This window comes from Dromiciops gliroides, chromosome 5 (assembly GCF_019393635.1).
Source record: "Dromiciops gliroides isolate mDroGli1 chromosome 5, mDroGli1.pri, whole genome shotgun sequence".
In the NCBI taxonomy this organism is placed as follows: Eukaryota; Metazoa; Chordata; class Mammalia; order Microbiotheria; family Microbiotheriidae; genus Dromiciops; species Dromiciops gliroides.
Genome location: NC_057865.1, coordinates 49,844,569 through 49,870,293, shown reverse-complemented (window position 1 = coordinate 49,870,293; position 25,725 = coordinate 49,844,569). Strand labels below are relative to the sequence as shown.

The following is a 25,725-nucleotide window of genomic DNA, read 5'->3' as shown; positions in this document are numbered from 1 at the left end:
TGACACAAAAGAGGTGATCTCAAAGTCTAGGTTCAAGTTTTCCCCCCTGGGGAGTTCCTAATGAAGTTTACACTGATTGAGGTACCTCTTTTACTGGTTCAATTGTTAGCTTCCTAGCCAGTACTTCAACATGTACGCTATGCTTACCACCCCCAAACCTCAGGTTTGGTAGAACTTATCATTGGGATCATTAAGGTTCAGCTTGGAAAGTTTATGGATGATTTGAATCTACCATGGCCAAAAGCCTTTCCCCTAGTTCTTCTGAACTTTAGGGAAACGGCTTTTGGTAAACATTCATTCATATTTTGAAATCATCTCTTTTCTCCCTCAAGTGACTCCCTCTCCATTAAGGCCTCCCTTCTGTCCTATAGTAAAGGACTCACCCAAACTTAATTATCTTGTCTCTCAGTCATTTTCTAGTGGCTCAACCTTAATTCAGTCTAACCTACAGTAGGAACCTGGATACTGGGCCTATTGAAAAAGGATTCCCTACCAAGTGCTGCTGACCAACCCCATGGTTGAAAGGAATTGACTGCTGGATCCACTTAACACATCTGAAGACTCCGACCCCTGAATGGATGGCCAGACACACTACCAAGGACACCAAGCTTCGCTTGACCAGGAAAAAGAAGCAGACTACATCAGTGTAGACTACTATCCCAAGATGCCCGAATGTGGCCTGAGAATCCTGTTCCATGCCCCAACTATATTTTTGGTCATCGACGAATTCCAGGAGGAGGGAACGAGAACTACAAAATTTACTGAGAACTGATTCCCCAACCGGTCCCCTCTTTCCCAGACAAATGAATTGCCTGGGGCTAACCAATCTTTGTCATTTCCAGACTCTTGATTGCTTATGGATCTCCCCCAAACAAACTATCCCCTCCCAAAGATTCCCAAGCTTACCTCCTGGACATTAAGTTATTATGTAAAAAGGTTCCTTTACATTAAATAGTTTCTGTCTGTGAGAAACTTACTTTTCCCTAGGGCAGTTTCATAGGTCCCTCGGTTCTGTTACCGCATAAAAACCCTGTCCTTGTTTCCCATCTTTGGGTGTTTTTTGGATATTGATATTTGGTATTTTCCTCTGCCCCATTAAAGGCCTTATTTTCTCCTATATTGATTGTTTCTTTAATTTCCAGGTTAACATGTCTAAGGCCAGATTTCAACTTATCCACTGCACCACCTAGTTGCCCCTTCCCATTTTCTTTTCTTCTTCTTTTTTTTTTAGTCACTAGTCATTCCACCAGAAGTCTTTTAATTTTGTGTTGTAGTTTTCAATATTCATTTTCATAAGTTTTAGAGTTCCAAATTGTTCTCCCCTCCCTTTCCTCCCCCCTCCACAAGACAGCAACCAGGTTATATATGTACAATCCACAAGTGCTCTTTTTATCAGTTCTTTCTATGGAGGTGGATAGTAAACTTCTAGTCCCTTGGGATTGTCTTGGATGACTGCATTGCTGAGAGTTCATTCACAATTGTTCATTACTGCTGTCACTATGCACAATGTCCTCCCAGCTCTGCTCACTTCACTATAAATCAGTTCATGAGTCTTTCCAGGTTTTTCTGGGATCATCCTGTTTGTCATTTCCTATAGTACAAGACTATTCCGCCACAATCATACCACAGTTTCTTCAGTCATTCCTCAATTGATGGATTCTCAATTCTTAGCCACCACAGAGTTGCTATAAATATTTTTGTACAATTTCCTCCCCTTTTCTCTTTTTCATGATTGCTATTGTTAACTGTTTCCCTTCCATCTTACTCCCTTCCCCATGATATTTATTCTATTATCCATCTTCTTCCATCCTATCCCTCTTCAAAAGGAATTTGCTTCTGTCTGTCCCCTCCTGCATCTGCCTTTCCTTCTTTTGCCCCCTCTCTTTATCCCCTTCCCCATCTATTTTCCTGCAGGGTTAGAGAGATTACTCCACCCAATTGAGTGTATGTTATTCCCTCCTTGAGCCAATTCTGATGAGTGTTAGGCTCATTTACTGCCCAGATTTTCCCACTTTCTTTTTTAAAAATTTATTTTTAATTCGAATTGATTTTTTTTTTTAGTGAGGCAACTGGGGTTAAGTGAGCCAGAATCTCCAGAATCTGCCTTCTCTCCCTTCCACCCCAACCCCACTGGAAAAGAAAGAAAAACAAAACCCTTGTAAAAAATATGTATAGTCAAGCAAAACAAATTTCTGCCTTGGTCATGTCCACATTTGTGTGTATATGCATGTGTGTACATACATATCTGTGTATGCATATGCATGTATAGGATACAGTGAGATACATACACATATATATACGTGTGTATTTTGTGTTTAGAAAGGAAGGAAAAGGAAAGCCGAAAGAGAGGGATGGGTGGATAGATGGACGGAGAGACAGAGACAGACAAATAGCCTCACTCGGCACTCTTTTAAGGTTCATTATCTCAGTCAGAGGTGGGTAGCCTTTTTCATCAAGACTCCCATTTTCACCGCCAGGTGTCAATCTGTGGCGATCTTAGGAAGGAAGCTATAGAAAAGACTGATCATAACAGCAGACAAACGCTAAGATTTCAAAAGCAATAATACATAGATACAGGCTGGGTGAGTTGTGGGTGAAACAGAAATCTCCGATTTTTCCCCCATCAGGCACCTTCTGGAAGACTTGCGCAAAGGGAGGTTCTCTTCATCTCCAGAAGTGCCGGAAAAGCACGTTTCTCGCTTTGGGGCGGTAACACCCCAAGTGGCGCTACTGGGGTGCGCTCTATGCCGAGCAAACCCGAAGCAGATTCCGCCCCGGACGTGCAAGCACCTCCTGGTTGGGGACCGGGCGTACTAGACGCTCTTTATCCACTCGGGTCAGAGTTGTTAAATAGGGTCCCTTGTTCCTGGAATTGCAGAGTTGAAGCGAGGAGCCGGATGGAGACTTTGTGGGAGGAATGGAAACCCCAAGGGGACCCCGCAGTCCTGGTCTCAGGTCATCGAGGTCCTAGGAAGGAGAAGGCCACCGTTGGAGCCCAGCGCGCAGGGGCTGGAGGGGATTGGGGCATCATACACTTTGAGCTGGGGCTCCCCATGCTTGTGAGGGTTGGGGGGTGTCGCGAGGTATGGGGAGCAGGAAGGGGCTAGAAGAACTCAGGCCAGGATTATTTCCCTGGAAAGGGCCTGGGGCAGGGAATCGAGACTAGGGGAGGAGCTTCGGCCCGTGGGCGGGAGTTCCAGAGGGGTGACTGGTGGAGGGGCGGGAGGGGAGGGGAAGGGCTGGATAGGGAAAGGATATTTGACCCGAGGGAAGGAGGAAAGGGGAGTCAGTGTGGAACCGGCAAAGTGTGGGTGTCGCTGAAATTGATGAGGCCAGCTGTGTCTCTTAGGGGGAAAGCCAGAGCTGTCCCAAACGAGGAAGGCCGGGGTGGGGGGCAGCGGGAGCGAGGCAGGACACTTCAGAAAAAAGCGCTGCTGCAGCAGAAGGGCGACGGGACCGGGAGCTGGTGAGTCTTAGCTTGCTCAATTGCACTTTTCTCCCTCTTGCCTTGCCTTCCCCCTCCCGGGCTCTGGGAGCCCCTAGCTCAGGTGCCCCAATTGGAGGGAGGCGCTGACTAAATATTTGCCTGGGCTGGAACTCAATACATCCCTTATGCCTGGCTGCCATTGAGGGGAGCAGCCCTGGAGCCCGGCTAACCTCGGAACACATCGCTCTGTTGTACTGAGGAAGTGCAGCGATGGCAGCCAGTTCCTCTTCCAAAATCAGTAACTCTCTGGGAAATGAATGAATGGCAAATGAGGGAAAGCCTCAGGTTGAGTTGTCCCACGTGTTTTCTGGCTTCCTCTTGTCTGCCATGCATTAGTTAGTGATAAATGCATTTTGTTAGACTAGTCAATGACTCAATCAACAAACTTTTAAGTGTCGTGCCAGACACTGTGCTTGGCTATGAGAATAGACTCTGGACCAGTGATTTCACTGTACCTCTCCCCCACCCCTAGTTTCTAACTAAATAATGCTCATGTTTTCGGCCTGTTTTCACTTGTGTCTAAATGGTGCTGTGGCCAGATCACCTGATCCTGAGTTCAAATTTGACCTAGCCGTGTAACCCTGGACATGTCACTGTCTGCCTCAGTTTCCTCAAAGGTAAAATGGGGATAATAACAGCATTCACCTTGGAGGGTTCTTGTGAGGATCAAATGAGATATTTGCAAAGCTCCTGCCACATAATAGGCACTATGTAAATGCTTATTCCCTTCCTTTTCCTTATACCAGTCATTTCCTTCTTAACCAGTCATACCCCTAACTCCAATTGTAACTCTTTATTATTATAACAAAGAAAAACATTCAAGGAAAACCAAAGGACTGAACTACTACTGGGTCCGAGAGTTGTTATGTACAGCACTTTATGTCCCGTAGTCCCTAACTCCTCTACTGAGAACTCTCCAGCACTAAAAATGTTCTTTACAATTTGTTAGAATTCTGAGGGGAGGGGGGTTGTTTGTTTTTATTTCTGGCTACATTATTGTAGTCACTGTGTATGCTGCCATCCTAGTGTTATGGGCCCAGAGCACCCCAGAAGTTCTCTGGGGTACATCTTCTCCTGGAGAAGCTTAAACCAAAGGACAGACATACCTAAAGAGATAAGTGGAACCAGATCAGACTGAGCTAGCTTCGGGACCTCCACCCTTCTTTAGTCTAGTCTCCCTCAACCCTGGGGAGGTAATTTGGGTGTGGCTGCTGCCTTTGTGTCCTAAGGAGAGAGATGGCTTGAGAGATCTGCAGCTGCCCCTCACCCAATTCCTCCAGCCACCACCAGTGGGGAATGGTCATCCCTCACTAAGGGAACTTTCCACAGTCAGATGGGTCACCCCCATCAGTCCTCTATAAAAGTACCTGCCTATCTCCTGCTCAAGGAGATTAGTATCTCAGACCTACCTCTGTGCCATGTTTCTCTCCCCATAAGAAGTCCAAGGATTTCTCTCATGGTTTCCCTTCCCTTCCCCTTCCCCAAATAAATTACCATCTTATTCTAATTGCTTTTGTGTGCAAGAGGGTGTAATTCTTTTTTTTTTTTTTTTTTTTGCTGGGCAATTGGGGTTAAGTGACTTGCCCAGGGTAACACAGCTAGTAAGTGTCAAATGTCTGAGGCCAGATTTGAACTCAGGTCCTCCTGAATCCAGGGCCGGTGCTTTATCCACTGTGCCATCTAGCTGCCCCCGGGTGTAATTCTTTGAAGAAGAATTCCTAAGGACCCCAAACCCCCTACCCCATTTTCCCCATGACACTAATGGTTCTACTTTCCTTATTCTGAATGACTGATTGTGTCTCCCTTTACATAAAGTGGCATGGTGGGTGTGTTACATTGTTGTTTTTAGCCTTGTAGGTTATATGAACCCACTTGGATCTATCTAGATGTGGCGACTCACAGGAAGGCAAGAATTGCTATCTCTAACATCTCTTCCATCCTTTACCAATGAAGGTTTTTATTCCTACCAGGAGGGGAAGAAAGAGGGTGAGGCCAGAAGCTGACCCTTCTGCTTTCCTCAGAGAGAGGGAGTGCTAGGCTAGAATTATATCTCTCTGGTCCTTTAAATATTGTTAGTCATGGGAAAGTAATTTTTAGGTCCAAGCTATACTCCTGATCTCTATGCCATAATGGGAAAAGAGAGACCAAAGCAATATAAACAAGGCTTGACCCCCCCCCCATTCCCACCAAATACCAGTTCCACAATGAACATACATAGCAAATAAGATATAAACTCATTTATCTAAATTGATAGCATGATGGAAATCAGAAACAGTATGCATGGAAGAATATATATCAGACCATAAAGAGTGAACGAGCTCTTCCACGGGGAGCAAGGTAACTCAGCTCAACCAAAAGAGAGCATTTCAGATCTCATCCAATTCCATCTCTCAGGGAAATTCTCTGAAGTCTCTCATGTCAACTTCTTCCCAGAGTCTCTCCCCCCCCCCCAAGACCTGAAGAGGAGTTGGAATGTTGCCTCTTCTATCTCAAAGCTGGTAGGAAGAAGAGTAGGAGTTGTCAACAACTCTACCTGCCCTTCACACAGTAATCAGTTTCCACCATGAAGAAAAAGTCCCATATAATTGGCCCTTTGAGCCAAGGGTTACATCCAGATTTTTTTCTATATTCTCAGTTTCTTATAGGACAATAATGAATATGTACTTCAGCATCAACTTTGCCTGCCCTTCATACAATAATCTGTAGCAATGAAAAGAGAGCCCCATATAATTGGGCCTTTGAGTAAAGGGCAACATCTGAATTTTCTATATTCCCAATTTCTCACAGGACAATAATAAGTATGCACTTCATGAATATACCGAATTACATTTTTTTAAGGCAACTGGGGTTAAGTGACTTGCCCAAGGTCACACAGCTAGTAAGTGTCAAGTGTCTGAGGTGGGATTTGAACTCAGGTCCTCCTGACTCCAGGGCCGATGCTTTATCCACTGTGCCCCCTAGCTGCCCCCGAATTACATTTCTTAAAAAGCATATATAAATTTTACTTCAGAAAGGCATGATTTTGTATAAATACATCCTCCAAAGCTGATTTCACCCTCTATTACTTAACAGATGATCTTTGGAAGTTGCTATGGTCCTAAGATTTATTAATCTTCAGCCAACCTAGTGAGGAGGCTGCCCAGACTTAGCCAAACTGTTCTTCAGGCAACTGGCATGCAATCCATTGGTAAGCCCATATCCCAGGCCTTTCTAGTTTGGCACAACCCGCTGGACCAAAAGTTCAATATGAGTCAATGGTAGTAGCAGAGAAGGGGAAAAGGCTAATGCAGTATTGGGCTGCATTGAGAGGAATAAGGAGGGCAAAGCCCCCCACTATTTTGCCTTGGTCAGATCACATTTGAAGTATTCAGTGATCAGGTCTGAGGGGCAAAATTTAAGAAGGACATTGATAAGCTAGATAATATCCAAAGGAGGGTAACCAGGATGGTGAACAAGCCTTAAATCTGTGCCACATGAAGATTGGTTAAAGAAACTGTGAGTGGTTATCAATCAGTCAGTCAACAAGCATTTCTTTTAAAAATTTATTTTATTTTTAATTTCTGGAATGAAACAGGCATTTCCATAACATAGTATAAGAAAATAAGATGATTGTACATGAAACTACAAATCTACTATCTACAAATTGTTATTCCTTTTAAGTATATACCAGCTATTGCATGAATTTCTTGTTTCTCCCCCTCCTGCCTTAGAGATGGCTGCCATTAAACACAGATAGATAGATAGATAGATAGATAGATAGATAGATAGATAGATAGATAGATAGATCTATATCTATAGATATATAGATATTTTAAATTATTCCATACTTCTATTCATCGGTTCTTTCTCTGGATGTAGATAACAAGCATGTCCTAAGCACTTTACTATGTACCAGACTCTATGCTAAGTACTGGGAATATTAAAGAAGGCAAAAACAGACCCTGCCCTTGAAGAAGCTCACTTTTTTTTTTTTTTTTGGTGAGCCAATTGGGGTTAAGTGACTTGCCCAGGGTCACACAGCTAGTAAGTGTTAAGTGTCTGAGGCCGGATTTGAACTCCGGTCCTCCTGAATCCAGGGCCAGTACTTCATCCACTGCACCACCTAGCTGCCCCAGAAGCTCACATTCTAATGGGGGGAAATGTATGTGTTCATATAAGATACACACAGTGCCAATGGGAGGCCCTGAGGGAAGGGCCTCCTGAAGAGAGATTTGAGCTGTGTCCTAAAAGAAGTGAAGACATCTATGAGGTGGAAGTAAGGAGGGAGATCATTCCAGGCATGGGCAACATCCAGTCAAAAAGCAAAAAGATGAGAGTTGGCATATCAGGAAATGTCAGTAGGCCTGAGCAACTGGGTCATAGAATATATGGAGGAGAGCAAAGTGTAGAAAGATTGGAGGGGGCAGCTAGGTGGCGCAGTGGATAGAGAACCAGCCCTGGATTCAGAAGGACTTGAATTCAAATCTGAACTCAGACACTTGACACTAGCTGTGTGACCCTACGCAAGTCACTTAACCCCAATTGCCTCACCAAAAAAAAAAAAAAAGATTGGAAAGGTAGGAAGGAACCAAGTAATAAAGAGCTTTAGATGACAAACAAGGCTTTATATCTGATCCTGGAGGAAATAGGGAACCACTAGAGTTTATCAAGTTAAGGTGATGACATGGTCAGATCTTCTCGTTAGTAAGATCATATTGGCAACAGAGTGGAAAATGGATCGGAGTGGGAAGACCAACCATTAGTCTATTGCAATAGTCCAGGGGTGAGGTGATAGGGCCTACACCAGGGCGATGACAGTGTCAAAGGAGAGAACGAGGTGTAGAGAGTTTTGTTTTGATTTTTTTTGAGGAGAGAAGTTTTAAAGATAGCATCAGTAGGATTTGTCAACTGATTGGATATGGGTGGGGGGGGTGAGAGAGAATGAAGAGTCAAAGAAGACACTGAGTTGCAAACTAGGAAGATCATGGTGCCCTCAGTAGGAAGCTTGGGAAGAAGAGATGGCTTGGGGGGGGGCGGGGCAGGAAGAAAAGGAGTTCAGATTTGGACAGTGGTACCAATGGAACATCCAATTTGAGATGTCCAAGAAGCAGTAGGTGATATGAAATGGGAGCTCAAGAGAGATGTTGGGGCTGGACATAGAGATCTGGGAATCATTTGCATGGAGAGGATAATTCAACCCTTGGGAGCTGATAAGCTCCCCTAGGGAGATTCTTCAGAAGCTGAAGAAGGATTAGAGGAAATGTGGCTGTTGTCTTCCAAGTCTTTGAAGGGCCATAGCATGGAGGAAGAGACATTAGATTTCTCCTTCTGGATCTCAGAAAGCAATAGGCAGAAGATAGCAAGAGTTGGGGCAGTTAGTCACATAAATGAATCTAATGTTAACTATGTGCCAAGCACTGGACTAAGCATAGTCAGGGTATAAATGAAAGAAAAACATGGTCCGGGGGCAGCTAGGTGGCGCAGTGGGTAGAGCACTGGCCCTGGATTCAGGAAGACCTGAGTTCAAATCCTGCCTCAGACACTTGGCACTACCTGTGTGACCCTGGGCAAGTCACTTAACCCTCATTGCCCCACCAAAAAAAAAAAAGGATCAAAAGAAAAGCATGGTCCCTGCTCTCAAAGAGTTACCATTCTAATGGGGAAGATTACATATAAACAACTTATGTCCATACAAGATGTGTGTGTGTCTGTGTCTTTGTGTGTAGTGTAGTGTAAATGGGAGATGACCTTGCGGGGAAGGAGAGGGGAAAGAAAAGGAGAGGAAAGGAAGAAGAGAGCAAAAGGAGAGAAAAAGAGGGAGGGAGGAAGAGAGAAAGAGAGAGGGAAGGAGAGACAGAGAGAGGAAATGCCTATTAGAATTGTCCAAAAGTAGAATCAACTATGTTGAGAAGTAATGAATTCACACTTGCAGAAAGTCTTCAAGACAAGGCTATATGATCCCTTGTCAGATAGATGATGGTAGACATTCTTTTTCAGGTATTGGGAGGGTGCCGAGCCTTCAGCCCTAAAATTCTTATGACTCACCCAAAGCTTGAGCTCTGTGGGCTCAGACTCCAAGAATCTCCAGACCTCATGAGGATTTTGGTAGATGAATTTTAAGTAGGGAGGGTAGGGGGAAGGCGACTGCTTAGAAAAACAGCAAAGGAAAACATCTGTCTTTCCCAGCTGAATGTGGTGAAACAAGTGTACACAAGTAATTATAGGAAAGCTTGGAAATGTAATGCAGCCCACAGTGTATCCTAGTCATTCCATTTCCACATATTAAAATGCCTTCAACATAAGCAGGAGCTGGTTATGACTGAGTCAATATTTAGCACAAACTGCAGTCCAACAATCTTAGAACAGCCAAATGAAATGGAAAATATTCTAACAGCAGGAGTCAATCCCTGGAGCTCCTAACACCTAGATACTGTAATGCCTTCTGCTGAGTTGTCCCATCCAAGATTTCTCTGCTTAAAATGAGGGAATTTAGCAGGAGTAAATAAAATAGATGAAGACTACTATTTGTGATTCTCCCTGCCTGGATACAAGCAAAGACTTATTTGACTTCAGTCTGTGAGATTTACTTTATTTGGTTTCTGTTCCTTCATCTAGGGTGGCCTTGCCCTCCACCCCCATGCTTAGCTTGTTGCCCTGCTTTTTAACTTGGCAATGTTCTCCAAAATGACTTCCCAGCTCTCCCATACTGATGGTCAGATGCAAACTGGCCATCTGCCCAGTTTGTAAAGCTACCTTTGTATTGCATAAAATAGTGGCCCTGAGTCCCCTAACACTGCCAATCTGGTGGGTGTCTCAGGGAAGAGCCCCCCCGACCTTTATTCTCCCCTTCAGGGTCATGGGCCAAAGCAACTTTGTACTGGCTCTGAGATAAAGCAGGCTCCAGAGCACAAATTAAGAGGATTCTCTCCATCCCTCTTGTCCTATATGCCATCCCTTTTCCTCCTAAGGAATACTCATAATAATTGATTTTCACTCTGCTAAATTCCAGATCTTTATTGAATCTAGCCCCTACAAATATCTGGTGAAGTTTCCTGAGGGAGATTCTGATTCAGAAGCCTAGCTATGGATTAGCACAGGGTTTAGCTTTGTGAAGTGATGGCTAGGAATTTTTGTGCAAGAATGTGAGAGGAAAGGGTGTACTACCAACCAGGGCTGTGGCAAATGACATAAAGTGTACCCTTAGTTGAAGAGTAAGTACAGAAAGGAAAAGCTTACCCATCTTGTATCTTCCTGTTTTTACTCAGGGCTTCTTAAACTTTTTCCATTTGCAACTCCTTTTTGCCTGAGAAATTGTTATATGACCTTTGGTATATAGGTATATAAAATAGGTATACATAACCTTTTACTGTTGCCAAATTTTTCACAACCCCCACATTCAGTTACGTGACTCCCTATGGGTCATGACCCACAGTTTAAGAAGCTAGGTTTTAACTTATCACTCTTATAAGGTGCTAAAGCTCTGCTATTTCTACACTGCTAAAGATGGTGCAGTAGATAGAGTGCTTGTCCTGGAGTCAAGAAGATCCATCTTCCTGAGTTCAAATCCAGCCTTAGACATTAACTGTGTGACCCAGGTCAAGTCATTTAACCCTGTTTGCCTCAGTTCCCTCATCTGTAAAATGAGCTGGAGAAGAAAATGGAAAACTACTCCAGTGCCTTTGCCAAAAAAAAAAACCCAAATGGGGTCACAAAGAGTCAGACATGACTGAACAACCAGACTGAGAGTGCTATTGGGCCTCTCTAAATTTGGTGTCCCAGGTCGAAGTCCCAGTTTCCCCTACCTGATTGATTATGGTTCTGGTGTCATGACTTGAAGTAATCCATTGCAGAAAATGGAAGTCAATGCAGTGTTTTGGAGAGCATCATGGGTAGATGCTCCTAGACTGCAGAACTATTTCTTGTTAAGCATGCTTAGCACCTAGCACAGTGAACAAAACAAGTTGGAAGTCAACAAATACAAGGAATTCAGAGTTATACACACTGGGACAATTTTAGAGATAGAAAAATACTTTTCTATTGAAACTCATTTTGTATGCGACAAGGCATTATTCAAATAAAAAAATCACATTTTAATCACTGCTCACCTGGCAAATGTTGACACAAAACTTATGCAATAATTGATGGCAACTATTTTCTAACAAACTTCATAAGCTTGGCTTCTCCAGAGGGGATGTAAATACAGATATATTATATAGGGTTTGATGAAGCAAAAATATCATAGACATGAAAGTTATGTAAATATCCCTAGGTTAATGTAGCCTTTGTTCCATTGCCTTTTCAGCATTAATGTTACCTTTAAAACATCAAAGAATTCAATGTTTATTTTAATAGAAATGACTTTTTTTATTCTTGGCCCAGCCATATGCTTTTTTAATGTAACACTGGACAAGATGTGTTTTTCCTTGGTACAGTATCTCATAAATAAATAGACTGTAATACCCTTGAGGGCAGGGACCACGTCTTAAATTTTCTCATCTCCTACTCAATTCCCAACAAAGGGCTAGTGTATGGGAACCACTGAATAAATATCTGCTTGTCTAATTGGTTTTTTTTTCTGTATTCCAAATAAATTTTCTAAAGATGGTAGCAGTTAAAATAAAGTACTACTGTTGCTAAGATCATAAATTAATTGATTTAAAGCTGGAAAGAACCTTAGAAACCCCTCATTTTTTAAGCAGGAAGAAAATGAGACCTATCCAGGTTAAGCGATTTGCCCATGATCAGCCATCTCCAAATCTAACATTTTATATAATTCACTTTTGTCATTCATTCATTTTTCAGCTGTGTCCAACTCATTGTGACCCCATTTGGGATTTTTTTGGCAAGGAAACTGGACTGATTTGCATTTTCTTCTCCAGCTTATTTTACAGATAAGGAAACTGAGGCAAACAGGGTCAAGTGATTTGCCTGGCATCACACAGCTAGTAAGTGTTAAGTGTCCGAGACTGGATTTGAACTCAGGTCCTCCTGACTCCAGGGCCTGTGCTCTATCCACTGTGCCACCTAGCTTCCCCTAAGACCAGTGATTTTAAAAATAATAAATTAATCTCAGGCATTGCTATAATAAAACTTGTTCATGGAGACCACCTCCCATTTCAAAAGAAAGAAATATTTTTGACAGATGGGCTTCAGATTCAGAATTATTACAGTTTATCATCTCTCATAGGTTTACTTTCCTTAATGTGTATGACCTAACTGACATAATCCATTATAAGAATTAAGCAAGATTCCCCAATTGAGAAATGGTCAAAGGATATCAACAGGCAGTTTTCTGATGAAGAAATCAAAGTTATATATTGCCATATGAAAAATGCTCTAATTTACTATTGATTAGAGAAATGCAAATGAAAACAATTCTGACGTACCACCTGACACCTATCAGAATAGCTAATATGACAAAAAAAGGAAAATAATAAATGTTGGAGAAGCTGTGATTCACTTTTAGAAATGTTTAATCACTAACGTAGTATAGTAAGCACAGCTGGCACAAAGCATTTGTCCCAAAAGTCTGGGACAAACCCATACACATGTACTTACAGAGTTCAGGGAAAAGTGGGGTCAGATTTAAAGGACAAAACATCAAAAATATAATCCACAACTCCCAGCTTCTCTAAGTCCTTTCTGCCCTTTGGTGTGTGTAACAGTTCTCTTCTAAACTCTCAGGGTCAATACCTTTGTAGAGTCCTGATGCCACCTCTCCTAGGTGCATCGAGTTTCCAATGGAAAATCCATTGAAAAGGCTTCTGGGAGGGGGGAGCTAGGTGGTGCAGTGTGTAGAGCACTGGCCCTGGATTCAGGAGGACCTGAGTTCAAATCTGGACTCAGACAGTTGACACTAGCTGTGTGACCCTGGGCAAGTCATTTAACCCCCATTGCCCCACCAAAAAAAAGAAGTCTTCTGACCTAGTCATCTTCTCCTCAAGGTAGGGGGAGGTTTTATAACTTGTTACTCCTTATGCCTTTGATTGACGATTGATTCTACAACTCATTCAAAAAGCTCATCTTACATGATAAAGATATCTGGTCATAGAGCATCTTGCTAGTTATATTTATTGTGACTGAGAGTTATGAGTTCACTTGTCTCTAAACCCAGTGCCAGTAGCCTTTCCCTTGCACCATCTTTATTTTCTTGCTTTGTGTCATGCAACTTTGCAAAGGAAACTGTTTCTCCATGGGATATGACCCCATTCTATCTAGGAAACCATCTAAAAACAATTAAAGCTGTACATAAATGAAATAGGTTCCCACCATGAGGTAATGAGCTTGATATCACTGAAAATATTTGTAGCAGAAGATGCATAATTGATAACTGGAGATATTGTAAGAAGGATTCCTACATTTAGTGACAAGTTGGACGAAATGAACTCTCAGGTCCCTCCATGCTCAGATTTTGGGAATCTTTGGGGCTTCAAGGGGACCAGAAGAGAGCCAGCAACTCATCTACCTGTCTAGAACATTACTGAAGCCATAAAATCATGTTCACTTATCTAGAACATATGGCTTCAATAGGAATTGAAAGCAAGGGGGCTGGTGATATCTCAAACAAGTTTGCTATATGGAAAATAGCAAACTTAAGAACAAGCTGTACTCTAAAAGTTAATATTAGTCTATGGTTTGGTTAACTTTCTAGGACAGCCCACAGAAGTATAATGAACCCACCACACCTGAAGTTGAATACTAATAGGGCTATTTTAATTATACTTACTATATTTTGTGATATCATCTCTATGATAAAATGTTCAGAAACATTTTCTTTCCTGCCCTTCTCCTAGGGAATTTAATCACTATCGGTTCATGTGTAAAAGTAGTTCATCTAAGTTTCCCAAAATGACCAATTAATCAAATCTGCACTGTATATACGTATCCTATATAACATGTGTGCATACATTTCTATCATATCCAGATAATATAGATGATATATCATTTTGCGGATATATATCTATGTTTATTTTATTTTATAGACTTATTTCAACTCCTGGGTGAGCAATTTACCTGTACTAGTGCAGTTCTGTGCCCCCTCTGTGGTTAATTCTCTTAGAGTTAGGTGCCTAGAGCAGTGATGTCATTGGTCCTCTTCCAAAGGACCAACAACAAAAACAACAAGGATCCCCACGGGTCACACATATTTACTTATTTTTAAAACGTAATGTTATCTGTGTTGTATTATATTTTCATTTGTTTTGTTAAATATTTCCCAATTATATATTTATTTTTTGGGGGGGGTGAGGCAATTGGGGTTAAGTGACTTGCCCAGGGTCACACAGCTAGTAAGTGTTAAGTGTCTGAGGCTGGATTTGAACTCAGGTACTCCTGACTCCAGGGCCGGTGCTCTATCCACTGTGCTACCTAGCTGCCCCCCAATTATATTTTAAGCTATTTCAGTCTGCACTGAGAAGTCTTGGGGCAGAGCACTGAGAGGTTAAGTGTTTTGTTCGGAATCACACAGTCAAGTCAGAAGGAGGACTTGAACCCATGTCTTCCTGACCTCAAGCCTGGCTCTCTAGCCATTATATCATGCAATTTGTATAATTACACACAACCACATATACACATACATCTTATTCTAGATCTGTGATCGAATTAATATAGGGAACTCTTTAGGGGGGAGGAGGGGTAATGAGGGTTAAGTTACTTGCCTAGAGTCACACAGTCACTTGCCCAGGGTCACACAGTCAGGATGTGTCAAAAGGCAGGATCTAAGTCTTTTCTTCCTCAGAGAAACAACTCTCATCCTTACAAAGGCGCTTGGGGCTGCCCACATTGCAGTCAATAGGCCTCTCGTTCTATATCATAATGAAAATAATTGTTTTAAGACACATTTTTATTCCACTATGTGTTATATTGCAGATTTTCTCTAGGATGGAAAACAGACAAGATGTCACAAACCAAGAAGAACGTTGTAATTGTGAAACGAAGCCGAAAGAGAAGATGGAGGAATGTGATGATTTGGTAAAAAAAATAATTATTATTATAATACTTAATGCCAACTTAGATTTATAGCAATAACAATAATAGTAAGACATATGCTATTTTATGGTTCATAATCACTTTACATAATATTTTATTGTTCCCCACAAGCGCTCTATAAGGTAAATAATATTATTAGCACTTCATTGTTATAGATGAAGAAATTGAAACTCACATTAAATGATTTTTCCAAGGGCATAGAGCTAGCAAATAGCAACAAGGAAAAAGTTTAAAACAGATGACAGGGGCAGCTAGGTGGCGCAGTGGATAGAGCACCGGCCCTGGAGTCAGGAGGACGTGAGTTCAAATCCAGCCTCAGACACTTAACACTTACTAGCTGTGTGACCCTGGGCAAGTCACTTAACCCCAATTGCTTCACTAAAAACAAAACAAAACAAAAAAAAAACAGATGACACAGTAGTCATAGATAATACTATGCTATACCCACTATCGTATTCCTTGTTATCGTCATCTCTTCTCTGGAACCAAGATTGGTCATTGCATTATCTGAGTTCCTTTGTCTTTTAGTGTGTAGTCATTTATATTATGATCTTTTTGTATCTTTGGGTTCTTATTTTTTTACTCTTCATTATTTCATATGTTTCTCTGAATTCATCATTTCTTACAGTGCAATTAATTCCATTATATTCATATAATACAATTTGTTTGGACATTGTCCAATCAGTAGGTATGGATTTTGTCTCCAGTTTCTTCCACCATAGGAACTGCCATAAAGAATATTTTGCTGTATATAGAGCTGTTCTGTCTTTGTTCTTTTTGAGGCATATTCCCACTAGATGGATCACGGGGTCTCTTTAGTTCCTTTTCTTTCCAAATTTCAATTTATTTTCCATAATTGCTAGACATTCACAACTCCAGCACTAGTGCATTTATATCTCTTTCTTCCTACTGGCCCCTCAACATTCTCTGTATTCAATCACCCCTTGCCAATCATGCCTATGGGCATGAGGTGAAACCTCATTGTTTTAATTTGCATTTGTGTTAATATTAGTGATTTGGAACATTCTTTCATGTGGTTGTTGATAGTTTACATTTCTTCTTTTGAAAACTCTTCATAACCTTTCATCCCTCATCTACTGGGTTTCAGATATAGGACTTTTATCAGAAATGTTTGATGCAAAGAATTTTTTTACAACTGACCTGCTTATCTTATTCAAGTTAATTTATTTTGTTTGTGCAAAAGCACTTATGTTTTATAAAATCACGATTGTCTATTTTTTTCTTTTGTGATTTCCTCTCTCCCTTATTAGGTTGTGGATTCTCTCCTGAACCATAGTTTGTGAAAGGTACCTTCTTCTGTTCTGTTATGATGCTGTTTTTGATGATGGGCGCTTTCACAATTAGGCAGCTGATCCACTTGAAGCTTATTGATGTTAGTGTCATTTTCCTTAGCAACTGCTCCCTTTTATGTACTACTTGCAGGTCACAAAGCAAGCCTATAAGAAAAGTAGCTGCGAGGATAATTATCCCTATTTTTATAAATGAAGAAACTGACACACAGAAATAAAAAGAATTGACCAAAATCACAGACCTGGCATGCTGTACAGCTAACACTTCAACCCACATATTTGAGTCTAATTAGAGTGCCCTTTTCAACCAGATCATCACACTGCCTTTTTTTTCTTTTCTTTTTTTTTAGTTGAGGCAATTGGGGTTAAGTGACTTGTCCAAGGTCACACAGCTAGTAAGTGTTAAGTGTCCTGAGACCGAATTTGAAACTCAGGTCCTCCTGACTCCAGGGCCAGTGCTCTATCCACTGCGCTACCTAGCTGCCCCCCACACTGCCTCTTAATGCATAAGCATGATCCAAATATTGGCTTTCCATCCCTAGGGATGTAACAGTCACAGTCATTGTTTCCTCTTGAGCTGGAATTGTCACCATATTGTATGAGGAAATTCTCTAATATGGAAACCTCTTTCCAATGCTGCAGATCAGCAATTCATCCGTAAGTCTGAGCAAGGGCCCCCAGGTCACCAAAAAGTAAAATAATTTGGCCAGGGCCATGTCAGTGGAAGGATTTGAAACTAGGTGTTCATTCTCCAAGGCCAATCTTCTCTCCACGACACCATACTGCTTCTCATTGTTACCAACACCTGGTATTATCAGTCTTTTCTATGCTCCTAATGACGGTTATGAGAAAAGGAAACAAAATATATTGTCAATGACTTAGGATGTTACCCTCATGCTTACCTAAGGGCAGTATGGGGAATCAGATTATTTTTCAGTACAGCCAGTTTCATAGGGATTATAATGCTTTAAACTATGTCCTTTACAAAGTAAAGGAGAGGGGGCAGCTAGGTGGCACAGTGGATAAAGCACTGGCCTTGGATTCAGGAGGACCTGAGTTTAAATTCGGCCTCAGACACTTGACACTTACTAGCTGTGTGACCCTGGGCAAGTCACTTAACCCTCATTGCCCTGCAAAAAAAAAAAAAAGACAAAGTAAACAAGAAAAGCTCTCTATGAACTCAAAACATTATAAAAATATTACTATAAATTTGTATTTTTATTTGACCTAAGTACAAATCTGGCCACATACTTCCCAATGGAACTTTTAGGTCTACCAGTCCTTAGGTAGCTAACTGGTTTTTGAAACAAAATCACAATATTGGAACATACAGTAAAAGCCCCACATTTGGACTCAATAGTTTTTGTATCATTGTTGTTCAGTTGTGTCCGACTCTTTGTGACTCCATTTGGGGTTTTTCCTGGAAGAGAAACTGGAGTGGTTGCCATTACCATTCTCCAGCACATTTTACAGATGAGGAAACTGAGGCAAATGGGGTTAAGTGACTTGCCCAGGGTCACACAGCTAGTAAGTATCTGAGGTCACATCTGAACTCTGATCCTCCTGACTCCTGGGCCAGCACTTTATCCAGCTACCCATGGACTTAATGCTGCTGACTTAAGATAAATAATATACATTGGAGTTCTTCCCACAGAAGAAGGATGTCCTTGTATGGTATAGTGGGGATTCATTTGGAATTGCTGCTGAGATCCATTTCAGTTCTGAAATTCTGTGATTCTGTGACTCGTTTTTTTCCTATGGATCAATGAAGTATTAATTCCTCAAAAAGTATTTGAGGAAAAGATTCTAAAAGCAAGTTTTTATAAACATCCTCCACTTCCTGATTAATGAGTATGACTTTTTAATTTGCTTTACAGTTGCATTTCTCCCCACCCTCTTCCAAGTCCAGTAGCATAGTTGTCCTTTACCGTGTGTGTGTGTGTGTGTGTGTGTGTGTGTGTGTGTGTGTGTGTGTTTTATGCCCGGGACAGGCAGTATGCCACAGAGGATGGAAGGCCTATCTTGGAGTCATAAGACCTGGCTTCCGCTTCTGTACCTGACACATACCAGTCCTGGGACTATGAGCCAGCTATATTCACCAGCTCAGTTCTCAAGGCACTTCTCCAACACTAAGTTTATATGAGTTACTAATCCGGATTGGTGAAGGGAGTTTCATCACTGGGAGTTTTCGATCTCAATGAAATCATAGGCTGGGATCAGCTAGGTAGTACAGTGGATAGAGTGCTGGGCCTGGGGTAAGGAAGACTCATCTTCTAGAGTTCAAATCTGATCTCAGACATTTCCCCGCTGTGTGACCCTGGGCAAGTCACTTAACCCTGTTTGCCTCAGCTTCCTCAATCTGTAAAATGAGCTGGAGACGGAAATGGCAAACCACTCCAGCATCTTTGCTGAGAAAACTCTAAACAGGGTCACAAAGAATCAGACACAACAAAAAAACAACTGAATAACAGTATGTATATTGTGTGTGTGTGTGTGTGTGTGTGTGTGTGTGTATGCAGTGCATGTATGTATACACACAAGTATATTTTGTCTCACTGTCTCCCCCATTCTGTGTGTCGGTGTACAGACACATAGATGGACCATAGAGATCTAGGCATCCATATTGCTTCTTTGCAAAGGCACATATATTTACGTACACACATATGGAGTCTAACAATCTTAGTGCAGTTTTAAGCTCTAAAGTTTTCAAACTGCACTAAGACTTTGGGGATACTCTCTATGAATAGGAGCAATATATCAGTGACTTCATTAGTATAGGAAGGCCCCTGAGTGAGGAAAGTCCCTTTACTGATACAGGTCAGCCTTTTCCAACTTAGAGTTTGAGAGACTTGGCTAGGGTGCTGAGAAGGTAGATAACTTGCTCAGGGTCACACAGTCAGCATGTGGCAGAGATAGGACCTGAATCCACATGTATGTATATGCATGCATACAAACACAAATATGTATATAAATGGAGATAAGCATGTATATGCTGCATATTCATACATGTATAAATATGTATGTTTTGTGTGTGGTATATTCTATATATAGATAGACATCCATTCATACATATCTACATACATACTGCTTTGTTCAGTTGCTTTTAAGTCTTGTCTTGCTCTTTGTGACCCCATCTGGGGTTTTCTTGGCAAAGATACTGGAATGGTTTTGCCATATCCTTCTTCACCTCATTTTATAGATGAAGAAACTGAGGCAAACAGGGTTAAGTGACTTGACCGGGGTCACCCAGCTATTAAGTATCTAAGGTCCAGAACTGAACTCTGGAAGATGGTTTTCCTGACTCCAGGCCCTGCACTCTATCCATTACATCATCCAGATCTTATATATATACTGCTAGTATAAATCAAATGAGATATTTGTAAAATACTTAGCAAAGTGTATGGCATACAGTAAGCACTATATAAATGTTTACTCTCTTCCTTTCCATTCCCTTCAAAAGGAATAAATAGTAAGATGACAGTGAAGTCTAAACTACATCAGCATTACCTAACCAAAACCCAAAAAACAAAATATTTTGGGTCCCATCATTACAACTTTGGCTATGACATGGTATATTTAGCATATATCCCACCAGTGCCTCCACCAAGCCCTGCTCTGATGCCTCACTGTGGCAATGAGATCAGCACAGGTTTTTGAAGCCTATCCCAGCAAAACACAAGTTCTGGCAGGCCATGACCAGCCTGAAACTGTGGATATAGGCCTAGTGGAAAGATATGAGTCTGTTTTTTTGAGGGTCTGGCTGTCTTGGAAGCAAACTCCTTATGAGTTTATCTATAGCAGAGGTGTCAAATGTATGACCCACTTAGGGCCCACAAAACTCCCAAGTGAGGCCTAAACCAGATTAAAACCTAATTGGAAAATGTTTCACAAATAAATAAAAACAAAACACAACAAAGATAATGCTAAGTTGTGCTTTTCTAAGTCAACATGGGGGCCACGGGGATCTGTTTCTATTTGAGTTTGACGCCACTGGTCTATAGAATAACAGAGCATTTACTGGGTCATAGGAAAAGAGCATGATTGATCTATGTTGGTGGAGGGAGCCACCAATGAACTCCTGGATCCATTTACACATGAGTGTAAATGACTTGTAAGCAGTTAAGGACGTGAGCACTTGCTGCCTTCTCTAATTTTCCTTAGCATGTTTTCTTTTCCTTCTTTTAGGCAAAGGACTCAAGAGATATCAGCATCCCAAAGACAACTGAACTTTTCCATTTACATCAAACGACTGGCTTCGATGGCTTTGAGTGCCCTGCAGAGCTGAAGGACAAACTGGAACTCTTTCCCCAGTGGCGTATGCCCATTAAGATGGCGGCAATCATAGCCCTTCTAACCTTCCTTTATACTTGTCTAAGGGAAATCATCTACCCTCTTGTGAAGACTCGGGCATACCTTTTCTATAAGATCCCAATCTTGGTCGTCAACAAAGTTCTGCCAGATGTTTCCCTCACCCTCTTGGCATTGGTTTATTTGCCAGGGATAATCGCCGCTGCTTTCCAGCTTCGTAATGGAACCAAGTATAAGCGATTTCCTGATTGGCTGGATAAATGGATGCTGGCAAGGAAGCAATTTGGGCTCCTCAGTTTCTTTTTTGCCGCACTGCACGCAATTTACAGTTTGTCCTATCCAATGAGGAGGTCTTACAGATACTTGCTGCTAAACTGGGCATATAAACAGGTATGGTTCTATGGTGATACTAATACCCCCAAATTCTACATTAACTAATGATTTCCTCCCTACTCTTTCTACTCCAGAAGCCCCCTGAAAATCTATCAATTGACTTTCTTTCTGCTTTCATTTGAAACTTTTAAGAATGGCTTATACAGGGGCAGCTAAGTGGTGCAGTGGATAGAGCACCGGCCCTGGAGTCAGAAGTACCTGAGTTCAAATCCAGCCTCAGACACTTAACACTTACTAGCTGTGTGACCCTGGGCAAGTCCCTTAACCCCAATTGCATCACTAAAAAAACAACAACAACAAAGAATGGCTTATACAGTGTGGTATAGTAGGGAGAGAGAGAGATCACGGGATTTGGAGTTAGGAAGACTGGGTTCCCATAGTACCTCTGAGACATAATGGCTGTGTAACCCTGGACAAATCACTTAACTCCTCAGTGCGGCAAGGAGTTCTTTAAGCTGGAAAGTTGCAGAAAAGTTGCTTCTTCATTAGTTCCTATAGTCCTCATTCACAGAAGCAGTTTCCTCATTACGAGGGGATTCCTAAACCAAAGAAATCACAGACCAGGAGCACCTTCTAACCTCTCCATCCACACCCCCCAAAAGTATCTACCTTATATATAGGTAAGGTATGCAGATAATGTATGTAAAGTGCATTGCAAATGTTAAAAAGCTTTACAAATGTTTGTATTATTCCAGTTGGATTTTAATAAAATAATAAACCATCCAGTCCAACCACATTCTTTTTTTTTTTTTTTTTTTTTTTTTAGTGAGGCAATTGGGGTTAAGTGACTTGCCCAGGGTCACACAGCTAGTAAGTGTTAAGTGTCTGAGGCTGGATTTGAACTCAGGTCCTCCTGACTCCAGGGCCAGTGCTCTATCCACTGCGCCACCTAGCTGCCCCCCAACCACATTCTTTCTGCAGATCAGGAAACCTCTGAGGTCCAGGGAAGTTAGGCTATTTTCCTAAGTTTTACATGAGCAGAAATTGTCAGAGATGGAGTTTGAACCTAGGTCTTGTGACCCCTGAGCTAGGATTTTTTACTATCTACCATAAGGCATCCTTCAAAGCAAAAACCAGGAAGGTCAAGTTGTTCGAGCCTGTAAGTTATATTTCATACCTGGGGCCTCTCTTTTGCTCCTGTTAATCACCCTGCACTGAAGCATATTGCCACATACACACACACACACACACACACCAACAACAACAACAGTGGCCTGGCCCTGTCTTGCCTTTAGTCCCTAAGTCGCTCCCATGGGCTGCATGCTGAAAAAAACCTGGCTCCTGAAGGCTGTGTTGGTCACTGGCTATCAGGGCTAAGTGATGGAGGAAAAACTGAAGAAGCATTTGTGCTTTTGGAGCTAGACAGCTATCTCTGAGGCCATCTAATCCAACCAAGGAAACTGAGGCCCGAGAGAGGCTAAGTCATTTGTTCTTTGTCCCATAGGTAGAAGTAGAAAAGCCATATTCTGAACCCAGGTCTTCTGACTCCAAACCCAGTATCCTATCCATTGTACCATGCCGCCTTCCTAGTCAGATAGAGAGCTGGGCCTAGAGCCAGAAAAACTCATCTTTGTGAATTCAGATCTAGCCTTAGACACTTACTAGCTGGGCTAGTCACTTCACCCTGTTTGCCTCAGTTTCCTCATCTGTAAAATGAGCTGGAGAAGGAAAGGGCAGACCACCTCCAGCATCTCTGCTAAGAAAATCCTAAATGGGGTCATGAAGAGTCCAACACAACTGAAATGACTGAACAACAAACATTCTTCCTTCCCTTTTTGCCTGTCTTTTAGGTCCAACAAAATAAAGCAGATGCTTGGATTGCGCATGATGTTTGGAGAATGGAAATTTATGTATCTATAGGAATCGTGGGACTTGCTTTGCTGGCCCTGCTGGCACTGACCTCCATTCCATCCATCAGTGACTCCCTGACCTGGAGAGAATTTCACTATATTCAGGTACTTAGTAAAAAGCAGTAAGACTGTTGAGACATCTCTCTGTGCTCCTAAGATAGCCAATATATTTCCTTCTTAACCCACAGAATCATGGTATTAAATAAGTTGGGTAATAAATAAGTAGAGTATTAAATAAGTTGGTTGGTTGAAAGCAAGTACTCCACCCTCTTACTCAATTAGTAAGCATAATTAAAATTTGAATTTATGTCTTTTCCCTCCTGTTCCTAGAAGCCAAAACAAATGCCCTCACCAAATACAAAAAGACAAGGCTTAATACAACACAAATGAGGCTCTCCTTAGATAGAAAGCTTTATAAGATCTCTCTTACACAGAAGGACTTGAAATTTGCTGTTTATTTGTTCAGACAACTTGTTATATACTAGCCTGTTATCTACAAACTTAGATTTCTTCAAAGTCAAGAATTCTGTTCTTATCTGGAAACAAAGACAGACTTTGTCCTATACCTCCCCCATTCCCCCGTTTGTCCATTCTTTTAAAGTTTAGTCCATGTGAAAATAAATTTTCAAAAAAGACAACTTTCCTGGTTTTGGACATGGAAGAGACCTTGGAATTATCTACTCCATGGATTGTTAACTTCTTATGTGTCCTGGATCTCTTTGGCAGTCTGCTGAAGTCTATGGACCCCTCCTTAAAATAATGTTATTAAAATCCTTACAGAGGACACTTGATTATTTTGAAGTAGCTATACTGAGTTCACTCAACAGTTATTCAATCAACTGAATCAAGAGAATTAATTTGACAAGTTAATAGTTAATATATTTTTTTTAAGTTCACACTTCAGGTTAAGAAACATTGATTTAACACAACTCTCACAACTCTCTTATTTTGTAGATAAGGAAATGGCTTCCTTGAAATGTCTTTTTTTTTTTTTGTGAGGCAATTGGGGTTAAGTGACTTGCCCAGGGTCACACAGCTAGTAAGTGTTAAGTGTCTGAGGTCAAATTTGAACTCAGGTCCTCCTGACTCCAGGGCCAGTGCTCTATCCACTGTGCCACCTAGCTACCCATTCCTTGAAATTTCTAATGTATCATTGTACCTGTCTTGTTGCTGGACTAATTTCTTTTTCCCTTTCTTCCCTCACAGAGCAATTTGGGAATCTTTTGCCTTTTCCTAGGCACGATTCATGCAATGATTTTTGCCTGGGACAAATGGGTGGATATAAAGCAGTTCATATGGTATACCCCTCCTACATTTATGATAGTGGTTCTACTTCCTGTTGTTGTCCTGATGGGTAAAGTCATATTGCTCCTTCCATGCTACAGGAAGAGGTTACAGAAAATAAGGCATGGCTGGGAAGATCCCAAGAAAATTGATAAAGCTGAGGTGTGTGTTCATATGTAGAACACATGGATTTTTGCCGAATTTAAATTCTCTCACAAAGCATTTCGATTTGTATTTATGTTTTATAAAGGAACTTTCTTTCAATTTCTTAATCAGTGTGCTGTCTCTTTACTGGAGGTATAATTTGAGCTTTTGGATTTCTTTACCAACTAGAATCAGACCAAAAAAACATGCATACATACATGTGTGTTTATGTATGTGTGTGTGTGTATTCGACCCAGAACAGTGTTTATACGTGTGTAGCAGAATAAGGCAGAACAAATAGGTTCGCTCAGAGTTTATACATTGTCCTTTATCTTCATGAAATAGTTTTTTAATAAGCACCAGGAAAGGGAATTTGATGAATCTTCTAGTCCTTTCTGGATTTTACTGCACCCCTTTCAGATCAAGAGATTTTAGATACTTTCTACTCCAACTTCCACCTGAATATGAATGCCACCTACAATGCAGACAACATGTATCCATCTAGATTTTGTTTGAAAAACTCACCGAGGGGGGCGCCTACCACCATCTGAGCTGTTGTTGAGTTGTCCCAGTTGTGTCTGACTCTTCATGACCCCTTCTGGGGTTTTCTTGGCAAGGATTCACTGGAGGGGTTTGGCATTTCCTTTTTTTTCTTTTTAATCAGGACAATGGGGGTTAAGTGACTTGCCCAGAGTCACACAGCTAGTAAGTGTCAAGTGTCTGAGGTCAGATTTGAACTCAGGTCCTCCTGAATCCAGGGCCAGTGCTCTATCCACTGCACCACCTAGCTGCCCCCTGTAGCTCATTTTACAGATAGGGAAATTAAGGCAAACTGGGTTAAGTGACTTGCCCAAGGTCACACAGCCTTTACATGTCTGAGGCCAGATTTGAACTGAGGAAGAGGAGTCTAGACTCTAAACCTGGTGCTCTATCCACTGCGCTACCTAACTCCCCCAGCTATCCAAGCTAACTCATTCCTTTT

At 41.5% G+C, this 25,725-nt stretch overlaps 1 protein-coding gene across 1 annotated transcript; it reads left to right on the top strand.

The window, feature by feature from the left end:
• The first annotated feature begins 3,303 nt into the window (after window positions 1-3,303).
• Window positions 3,304-24,779, top strand: STEAP1 (STEAP family member 1). The gene is made up of 5 exons (XM_043968922.1): window positions 3,304-3,466; window positions 15,335-15,436; window positions 20,950-21,462; window positions 23,256-23,420; window positions 24,522-24,779. The coding sequence occupies exons 2-5, from the start codon at window positions 15,347-15,349 to the stop codon at window positions 24,777-24,779; spliced, it is 1,026 nt and encodes a 341-aa protein (XP_043824857.1). The 5' UTR covers window positions 3,304-3,466; window positions 15,335-15,346.
• The last annotated feature ends 946 nt before the right edge of the window (window positions 24,780-25,725 follow it).